Consider the following 10,665-nt stretch of genomic DNA (forward strand, 5'->3'; position numbering starts at 1 on the left):
CACTGCTCAGGCTCTGTTGTGTCCCAGCCCCTGCTGCTTTGGTCCCTGGCTGTCCCTGGGGAGCTGGAGCACCCTGCACTGGGGCCTGACCTCCGTGCCAGGCTCGGGCAAGGCACTGCCATTCCCATGGAAAAATCATCTGGTTCTCCTCCTCCAGAGGGCTCGTGCTGTGGGTCTCCCTGCAGCCTGGGTGGGTGGGTGGGCTCTGTGTATGGACCCTTTATCCCTGCGAGCTGAGCGTGTTCACTCATGGTGTGGGACCCACAAATTCACGGCACCTTAAAATCCTGTCGTGGTTTGGGTTGGGAGGCACCTCAAGGATCTTCTTGTCCCACTATTCCTGCCATGGTGGGACACTTCCCACTGTCCCAGGGTCACCTCCCACTGTCCCAGGGTCACCTCCCACTGTCCCAGGGTCACCTCCCACTGTCCCAGGTGTTCCAGCCCCAATGTCCAGCCTGGCCTTGGGCACTGTCAGGGATCCAGGACAGCCCCAGCTGCTCTGGGCGTTTCAGGGCAGCCCCAGCTCAGTCCCAGGGTGTCTCTGGCTCCCAGGCTCTCATGCTTTGGCACAGCACTTTGTGCTGCTTGGAGCATTTGTCACTTCTCCAGGCCACCAGGGGTAATGAATTACTGCAGGAATCCTGTGACAGGATCCTGAATTTGCAACTTTCGTGTTTTTACCACCTAATTCCCTCGGAGGTTTTTCCCTTGGAAGTGCTGTGAATGAACCTGACAGTTTCAATAACTGTGCACATGCTTCCTGTTGTGGTGGAAGGTGGGATGAGGCTATGAAAGCTGAATTTACTCCACTGTGCCTTTTGGACAGCAGACATCCAATTCCCCAGGCACTCTGCTTGCCAAGGGGTGATTTTTGCCATTTTTCCATAATTCCTCCTTGCCATTTATCCACCATTCCTCTGAGCAGAGGTGGTGCTGAGGCGAGCAGGGTACCATGGCACTGCTCCTTTTGGGAAAGCTCTCCCACTGCCTGGATGGAGAGCAGCTCCCCATCCTCAGGGGCTGAGCTCACTCTTTTCTGGGTGGGCAGCTTAAACCAGAGCTCTGGTTTTCACCTTCCCTCTGGCAAAGCAGGAGCTGACCTCCCAAAGGCGCTGGGGAACTCACAGCCAGGACCTGAGACCTGCCCTCTCACACTGCAGACTGTTTCCTCTCCCCAGCCTGGCTCCTCTTTCCCTCCATCAGCCCCTGGAAGCTCCAGCTTTGGCAGCACGTGCTGTGTTGGCTTTCTGTGCCTGTGGCAGCCTGGCCACAGCTGAGGCTCTCCAGGGATGCTCCAGGGATTATCCACAACAACGGGAGCTTTGGCTTCCCCATCCAGGCCCCACCCAGTGGATGTGATTGCTCCAGGGTGGCTGCAGAGCCAGCAGCCTTCCCACCATTCCAGCCCCTTTTCCATCATCTTGGTCACATTTATTCAGTATTAAATAACTTAATTACTTTTTTAATTATAGTTTTTCACCAACAGCGTGTCACCTGGCAGAGGGGGCTGTTCTTTTTGCCCCCTGGGCTCACAGGTTCTTTAGTGTGGATGGACTCTTATCTAGAGAGATGTCACTGTGCTGGCTCCCTGCCCACGGGGATTTGTCACAGCTGCTGTGATGCTGATGGAGTGGTTGGCTTGGGAGGACCGTGCAGCCCATCCAGTGCCCCCCTGCCATGGGCAGGGACAGTGTGGGGATGCTCAGGGCTGGCTGGGGGCTGGGCTTTTAACCAGCCCTGGTCCCTGCCAAGCAGGACGTTGTGGGAAAGCTGAGAACACTGCTCGTGGGTTTGGGTTCATTCCATGTCATTTTGATTTGGGAAAATAAAAAGAGCGTTTAAAACTGTTCAGACTTCTGAACTCACTGACAGTGAGACTTTTGATCTTCATTTAAAATGAAGTTTATTTTTAAAACTCGGTATTGTCTGCTTTTAAAGAGAAGAAAAAGGTTGCAGGAAGTCCAGGTGGTGATAATTGCGAAACAAAATGTTTTATGTGAGTCAGAGAAAAACTTGGGGGCTATTATTCTCCTTTATTCTTTCCCAGCCTTTCCTTTTCACTGTTTTTTTCCTTCCCACTGAAAGAATTGTTTTCCCTCCCGAGTGTTTGGAACAGGCAGAGTCCAGCAGAGCTCCTTTGCTGTCAGGCAGCTGCAGCTCAGCTTCTCTCTGTCAAAAACCAGGCAGAACGAGGCTGACCTGCTTTGTGAGGGGCTCAGGGATGGGCACAAGATCTGCATTTCACCATTTCCAAGCAGGAGTTTGCTTTTCCCAGCTGTCCCACGCTTCTCTCCGGGTTTGCTTTGCCCTGGGATGAGGAGGATGCTCTGGGGCTTGAGCTTCCTCCTGCAGGTTCTTCACCCTCCAACACCTTCTCCAGTGCTTCAATTACCAGGACTTTTAAATCTGAGTTTTAAAGCCTGTCTGTGAATCTCTCCCTTGTCCTGCTGCCTTTTAATTAACTCATCCCCACTGCTGGTTTTTATTAAGAGCTCTGATCCGTTATTAATTAACGCACTGTGCACTATGGTGAGCAGGTTGGTATCAAAGATGCCGTGGAAGATGAAAGTGTTTACTACTGAGAAACAAAATAATTAAGGCAAAAGTTGTGTTTTCATCTGCCAGCAACAAACAGAATCCCATCAGTGGGGATGGGATTTTTTAAAATTTTATTATTTCTAAAACAAACTAGACAAGTGTAATAGGGGAACTGTGGTTAAAGTGGGCAGTTCTGGTCTGGCTGTAGGTACCTGTGACTGCACCGATGCTCTTTGCTGTGCTGTCCCCTGACATTTCCCTGTCCTCCTCTGAAGGTCCCTTTGTCCTCTGTTCTCTGGCACAGGTGGGCTCTGCATTGCCCAGTCCCTGAAGATCCCCCAGGACCGCAAGGACAAGAGCATCGACTTCGATAAAATCATCCGGCAGCTGCTGGAGACGCCCAACGCCAGGGCCATCGTCATCTTCGCCAACGACGAGGACATCAGGTAAGGCTGGCTGGGACAGCCATCCCTCTGGGCTCTGGGAGAGCCAGGCAGGGAAAGCTCTGTGCTGGGAGCCACGTGGGGAGCTGGGAATGTGGAGAGTTGGGAATGTGGAGCTGGGAACATGGGGAGTTGGGAACATTGGGAACGTGGGGAGTTGGGAACGTGGGGAGTTGGGAACGTTGGGAGCTGGGAACGTGGGAAGCTGGGAACGTGGGGAGTTGGGAACGTGGGGAGTTGGGAATGTTGGGAATGTGGGGAGTTGGGAATGTTGGGAATGTGGGGAGTTGGGAACGTTGGGAATGTGGGGAGCTGGGAACGTGGAGTTGGGAATGTTGGGAATATGGAGTTTGGAACATGGGGAAGCACCAGGGGGGGGAAGCACAAGGCTGCTGCTGCCCTGGCTCATGGGGTGCCCAGGCTGTGCTGGAGGGACAGGAATGGGATCTGGGAGCTTTTCCTGCCATGGTGTTGGGTGGCAGAGTGACCTCTCCTCTCAGAGGAATTAAGAACACGCCCCCTCCTCCAGGCTCATTCTACTTTGTGTAATTCATTAATTCAGTCTATTTTATGGCAAATGAAAGTTAATGGTGATAAAATGACTCGGATGCTCAAGGTTAAACCACATGGAATGGGCTCATAAAATAACACAAAGAATATTTTGTATTTCATTGCACACTTGCGTATTCTGGGGCCAGAATTTAAAATTAGCTTAAAATTGTGATGGAATCATCAATTGCTGAGAGGCCTGGTCCCACAAAACGAGACAAATAAAATTTAGGGAAAAGTTTTGGTAAAGTCAATGGAAAAACCCTGAGTTTTAGTGGAATCAGTAGCTCAGTCATGGGATATAGGGTGAATTTAAAGAGAAGTCTGGTGCTGCATGGATGACGGGATGGTTTGGGGTGGGAAGGACTTTTGAAGACCATCCAGTTCCATGTTTCCCTGGGCCAGGCTGCTGAGAGCCCTGCAAGGCAGAGTGTCCCAAGCCCCTGAGCTCGGCTGGGCTCAGAGTGTGCTGTTCATGTTCAGCCCCAGGAGGAGACCCCAGAGCTCCTGGAGCCAGCCCTTCTGCCATTGCCACAGCCCTGTCCCAAAGCAGCTCCACGTTTCCATCAAAGCTCGATGCAAACCAACAACCTGTTCCTCTCCACAGGCAGATCCTGGCGGCCGCCAAGAGGGCAGATCAGGTGGGACATTTCCTGTGGGTGGGCTCGGACACCTGGGGCTCCAAGGTGAGCCCGCTGCTGCAGCAGGAGGACGTGGCCGAGGGAGCCATCACCATCCTGCCCAAGAGAGCCACCATCGAGGGTAAGAGCCTGGCCTGGCCCTCCTCCCGAGGGTGTGGGGATAATCCTGGGGACACAAGCAGTGTCAGCTCTTTGGGATTGGTCTCCTGGTCTCTCCCTGCGTGTCTGTGTTCCTCCCCTGGGAGCTCGGGGCTGTTTCCAGCTGCTTGTCAGAGCCTGGGAGGATGGCACAGGGCTTTATCCCTGGAAAGAGAACCCCAGCTGATCTGAAGCTCTCACACGCACAGGGGAGGGGGAATCTTGTGGGTTCCTCTCTGAAGCAAAGGAGAAGTTTTCTACTGAAGAACTAAAACTTCACTTTCCATCAGTGGTTTCCATTTAAACTCAGTTTCACTTTTATTTCAGATCAAGCACTGTATTTATCCATTGTGTGCTTCAGAAATATCCACACTTGTACAGATGTGTGCATATGGTGAATTTTGGGAAACTTCTTTTGCTTAATCCCTTTGTTTCTCAGCTTCCCTTGTGCTCTGAAGTGTTTGCTGTCTGATCTCACCTCAGTTTGTTAATCCTGCTGTGGGTAAAGGTGCTTTAGCATCCTCATGGCTTTCTCTGGGCACCAGGGAGGTTGGTCAGGGTCTGTGTTCTCTGGAATCCGGAGGGAAAGTTGTTTCCAGTTGTTTCACTGAGCAGAGACCCAACTCCTCTGCTGGCCTGCTCCTCCAGCACACTGCCCACACTGAAATGGGTTCTGATGTCTTCACTCCCTGCAAAACCAAATATTTGCATTTTTCCTGTGCCTGCACTTCCTGCTCATCAGTTATTCCTCTCAGGTAGATCATCTGCTCCATTCTTTTACATTTTTAACCCCCTGAGGCACTCTTGGATGTTATTTCTCCGTAAATACAGAAAGTTGACAGACAATGAAGTGGTTTGTTTCAGAAAACCAGGATATTTTAATAAGCTTTTCACACTGTCTGTATTCATCCCTGAGGGTTTTTGACACAGAAACGAAAATTTTGTCAACAGTACACAGAAACAAAAACTTTCCACGTTTGTTTGTTTTGAAATATTTTCCTTTTACGTTGCACATTAAACCCCTCATGGGAAGCACGAGGGGGTTCTGGATGCAGTGAGTGAGGATGGCAGAGTGGGAGAGCTCAGGTGGAGAAAGTCAGTTAAATTAGAGTTATGAATATCAGTGTATTTGGTGCATTTACAAAAACAAATTGTGTTTATTGAGCCTGCAGAACCGTCCTTGCTCAGTGACTCTGCTGGAGAGCTGCATTCTGCTCCCGTGGCCACCTCGGCTGGGGGATTGCTGTGCTGCCCAAATTACATTTGAATCAAACACACAAATGTGTGTAGAGGTGTCCTGCAGGGGCTCTGTGCTGTGTCCCTGCTGGGAAGGGGAGCCTGGGGCAGCACTGGGAGCTGTGCCTGGGGCAGGAGAGAGCAGAGGGCTCTCCCTGTGCCCTGCCCAGCCCTGGGCTGCTCCTGCCCTGCCCAGCCATCCCTGTTTGCCATCTGTCTGTGCCATCTGCTGCTGCTGGCACGGCTGCAGGGCTGCCCAGGGGAGCAGAGCTCGTCCCAGTGCTGCTGGAGCAGTTTGCAGCTCGCAGGTTCCCCTGTCGGGCTGATCCCGTTTGTGGCTCGTTCTCCAGGAGAACAGGCAGTGAACGTGTCAGGGATCCTCGGGCTTTGCTGGTTCCGTGCCCAGGGATGCCCTTTTCCCTCTGGGCTGCTGCCTGCCTCGTGCTCAGGCTGCTGCAGCTTGTTCTGCTTTCCTCTCTGTTGTTTAGATTTCATGTGGCCACCAGACCCAGAGAAAGGGATTCGATGTTTTAATGTCATTCTTTCATCAGCCAGAAGTGAACATCTGCTTCCTAAAATTCACCAACGCCTTGCTTTTGATGAGGGCGTAGAAAGAAATGAAGCACCTTGATTTTCCCTGCAAACTGAAGGAGACAAACTGCAGGAGCAGGCTGGAGCTCAGTGCCCTGAGCACATCCCAACCCAGCAGGGTCCTGGGGCTCCAGGGCAGGGCCACAGCTCAATTCCCACTGGATTTACTGACAACTCTGGGCTAGAGTCATGAATGAGGGGGGCTGCCCTTGTTTTACTCCCCAAAAGCATCTCTTCTTTTTTTTCCCTTTCCTTTTATCTGTCTTAAGTACTATTTGGAATATGTTGGAGGGAGATTCCTAAGAAACCCTGCTGGAAGCAGAGAGGGCACTGAGCTCACGTGCCTTGACCTCAATATTGACTCTGCCTCTTGCCCCAGTAAAGGGAATAATGTTTGGCTAATCAGCCAGGGAACCTTCAGCTGCACCAAAAGTGGATGTGCCCCTGAGTGCAAGGCTGAGTGGCACACTTTGGATTAGCAGGGTTTTGTCTGCAGAGCTGTTGGTCACATGAGTTATAAACTGAAACACTCATTTTACAGGAAAAAAAGCATTTTTCAAATTATTCTTCACCCCCAGCTGTGACTTCAGATCGAAATACAGGTGTGAAGTGCAGGTGTGCTGTGGTTTCACACCTCTGGACACAGGTAGCAGCTGAGGTTCCTGCTTTTCTGACAGTGGGAATATCCCAGCAGCCTGTGACTCCAGAGGGGCCTGAAGTGTTTGGCTTTTTGTAGGATCAGGCCCCAGATCCACAGTTATTTGTCTTGGTACTTGATGTCACTCCTGGGACAGAATTTTCTTTGCCACAGTCCCATGGGAGGGATTTAGGAAATCATTAGATGAACTGAATTCATTCATCTTGAGTCAGTCTTAATATAGCCTGATTGTGTTTGATGTAATTATGCTGAAAGGATAAAGTTGCATTTTATTTGCATAATTGCAGTAGACAGAGAAGTGCACATAAAGAGGAATCACTCTGTGGCAGGAACACGCTCCAGTGCCCAGCCAGGTACAGGAGGCTTGGAGAGGCTTCCAGAGTGTGAAAAAAGGGTTCACATCATTTTATAGAATTTAAAAGTTTAATAAAAAAACCCAATTAGGAGACAAAAATGAAGTAAAGTACACAGATACAGCCGGGTGTCTCTGCATTCACCTCACTGACAAAGGATTGTCCCTTAAAAACAGAACCCTGCTCCATATCCATAAATTCTCATACATATTCACACATTCTTCTGAGGATCTTTGGTGTTCTTCTGTTTAGTTTTCTCTTGCCCCCTTCCCAATAGATCAATCTTCTTGGTGCCATTGAGATTTACATTCCCTGATACCAGAAATGCAATAAATTCCTCCCCCAGAGTTCTGGTCACTGCTGTCTTCATCTGGATCAGACAGTTTACAAATGTAGGGGGTCTCTAGTTATCTTTTCAGTCTTTGGGTTATACAAACAAAAGCACTTTTTATTTTAATACTATGCCATAGCCTAACATATATGTATTATACCACTATTTCTAAATTTCATCAATAACAGAAATAAAGAAAACTATATTAATACAACAAAATTTCTCATTCTTATACACATAACATTCATTTTAATATTTGTGAATAGCCAACAATATAATGTGTCTATAACAAGAGGAAGAAGAGGAGATGGTGTTTATTTCTGTTGGTGTTTATTTCTGTTGGTGTTTATTTCTGTTTGTCCCTGGAGCAGCTGTGGCAGCAGGATGTTGTGCCCTGCCCTTGGTGCTCGGAGCTGTCCCCTCCTGACTCCAGGGGAGGCTCCCAAGCCTCATCCCGAGCCCAGGAATTGTTTTCCTGTGCAGAACTGGTCAGGCTGGCCCTGGGAGCAGTGCTTGCAGTGGTGCCCTGGGCTTCCTCTCACCTTTGTGTCTGCATGTTCCTTTCCCAGGTGTGTGTGCTCGGACAGCAGCTCCAGGGAGCTGGAACCACGGAGGGGAGCAGCTGGAGGAGAAACACAGAGGATCATACAGAGCTTCGATCTGAATTATTTAGAAAGTCTGGCAAAAGCTTTGCTGATGTGGAGAAAAACAGTCTTTACTGTCTGAGCTCAGAATTGATGCAGCTGAACAGTGGGATTCAAATAGATTTCAGATTAATGATTCAATTCCAGAGGCTGTGGATGAGGCTGAGGCTGGAGTTTGTGAAGCTCTGGGCAAGAAGGTTGAGGCATAGCTCAAATCCAGCACAGGGATGAGCCTATACATTTTAAAATATAAAAACTGCAAGCCCTGCAAACCAACAAAACTGTCCCTGGAATTTCCAGTTATTTGTCTTCCAAAGAGATGGTGAATCCTGGTTTGTTTTCATTCCCAGCAAGAGCTGCTTTGCTCCTTTTTTATTTGGGCAGTATGAGCTTGGGATGAAACAATGAAAGAGTGAGAATGGAAACCCCTCCCTGTTCAGGGGCTCTGAAGTGTTTTACCCTCACAGCCCCAGTGTGGCACAGGGAAGGAGCTCAGGGTTCATTTTGCCCTGGAATATTCCCTGGGAATGAAGAGCTGCCCACAGCCCTGCCTGTCCCTCGAGGGAGCAGGAGGCCAGTGTATAATCCATAATAATACTTGTAAAATACTTCCCTTTCTTTGTTTCTGTTTGTTTCCAGCCTGGTGCAGGGGCTTTTCCAGCTCTCTGTTGCTCTCCAGCTTTCTCAGTGTCCCTGGGGTGTGAGCCCTGTGCTTTGAGAGGAGCTGGCATGGAAGGACGTGGCTCTGGGGGGCTGGAGCAGAGCCCCAAAACCCAGAGGGGTAAAGGCACAAGAGGTGTAGCTGAGACCATCAGCCCCAGATCTGCTGACTCTCCCCATTACCTGCCCCAAATCCTGCTCTCCTCCCCCTGAGCTGTTTCCCCTGCTGCTCTCTGAAGGGTTCCAGCTCCGGGTCTGTCCCTCCTGTCCCCAGGACAGGGGGCTGTGGCACCAGGGCTGCAGGTAAATGTCTGCTCCAGAACGGGGTGTGCTGGGGCCAGAGCCCCCAGAGGGATCCTGCTGGAAATGCTGGAGAGCAGGGCCCAGGGAATTGCACATTCCCTGTGGAACTGCAGGGCTGGAGGCAGAACTGGGGTCTCACCAGGACCTTTCCTCCCTGCTCAGGACATTCTGCATCCTGCTGGAGTCACCCCTGGCTGCTCCCTGGGGCTGTGTGACGGGTGATGGTTCCAGAGGATTAAAGAGAATTATCTGCCACTTGTCAGTGCAGGACACAGCCCATAACCAGCAGGGCATTAACAAGAAATCCTGTCCCAAATGGGGTTTGAACCAAATGATTCTGCTGCTGCTTCCCAGCACAGAAATGAGGTGGGAAGCTCTAATTGGACCATAAAGAACTGCTGGAAAATAGAGATTTAGGAGCTTTCTCTGGGGCCCTTGAAGTGAAAGGAGCTGCTCAGGCAGCCCCAGCAGATCTGGCAGTGCCAGAACCAGATCCCTGCTGGCATTGCTCATCGTGTGTGGCTCCAGGGCTGTGGGGTGGGCACTGCTCCCCGGGCCCTGCTGGCATTGTCCCTTTGATGAGCACATCCAGCTGTGATTCCAGGACTCTGGAGGTGCTGTGGGCGTTCTCAGGGATGAGTGCATGCAGGCACACAGGGAGGGCTGCTGCTCTAGGAGGAGATCATCCCTGGAGAGCACACAGCCACTGATACCCTTCAGATGGATCGATGCTTTTGGGGTACCCTGGCTTGCGTCCCCTCAAGATCAGTTTTCCTCTGGCTGATGTGACATGGGAGCTGTCAGCTGGATGTGTTTGGGCAGAGCATTTCCAGCCACAAAGGAAGGACTGCAGTTTTAGAAAGCTGCTGTTTGTGTGTGCAGCCCCAGGGGCTCCCCAGGCCTCTCCTGCAGGAGGCTCTGATGGGTGCAGGGCTGATGAAAGTCTGCATCACACCCCAGAAGTGCCTTCACTGCACCAGGGTCATGTGTTTGTGATGGCTCTGTCCTGTCTGAGCGGCTGGTCCCAGCCTGGCTCTGCCCATGGGCACCCAGAGCACCCCAGGAAAGCTCCCTGCAGGCTCCAGCCCCTCATTCCAGAGCATTCCAGAGCACCCCAGGAAAGCTCCCTGCAGGCTCCAGCCCCTCATTCCAGAGCATTCCAGAGCACCCCAGGAAAGCTGCCTGCAGGCTCCAGCCCCTCTGCTGGGGCTCCACACCCCCAGACCCAGCAGGAGTGTTCCTGGCACCGCTGGCTGAGGCAGGCTCAGGCACACACAGCAATGTGCTCATTTTAGGAAGTGAGCAGAGGTTTGAAAGGCTTTTCATGTTTGTTTCCCTGCGTTTTTGTCTTCTGGTGTGTGTTGTTAATGCTTCACTGATTACAGGCTTTGGGAAAGAGCAGTTTAGGAAATAATGCACAGAATAATACACATAATTTCCTTAAAGATGATACAATGAATGCAGAAATGCCCACTTCACTCTGCTGGGTTTGCAGGTCTGCTCCAGGAGCGTGTTTTTGTTCTGCTGACCCGACTGCATGACAAACGGATGGAGAAGGATTTTGGAAAAGCTGCTCC

At 50.9% G+C, this 10,665-nt stretch overlaps 1 protein-coding gene across 1 annotated transcript in view; it reads left to right on the forward strand.

Moving 5' to 3' along the window:
• The window catches only part of GRM7 (glutamate metabotropic receptor 7), a gene marked incomplete at its 5' end in the record, with an annotated part of 192,648 nt that overhangs the window by 105,676 nt on the left and 76,307 nt on the right, over positions 1-10,665 (forward strand). The window contains 2 exons of the mRNA XM_015640504.2: positions 2,846-2,987; positions 4,141-4,295. Of these exons, the coding sequence (XP_015495990.2) occupies positions 2,846-2,987; positions 4,141-4,295 (297 nt within the window). The remainder of the gene's footprint in view (positions 1-2,845; positions 2,988-4,140; positions 4,296-10,665) is intronic.

Source organism: Parus major, chromosome 12 (assembly GCF_001522545.3).
Source record: "Parus major isolate Abel chromosome 12, Parus_major1.1, whole genome shotgun sequence".
Lineage (NCBI taxonomy): Eukaryota > Metazoa > Chordata > Aves > Passeriformes > Paridae > Parus > Parus major.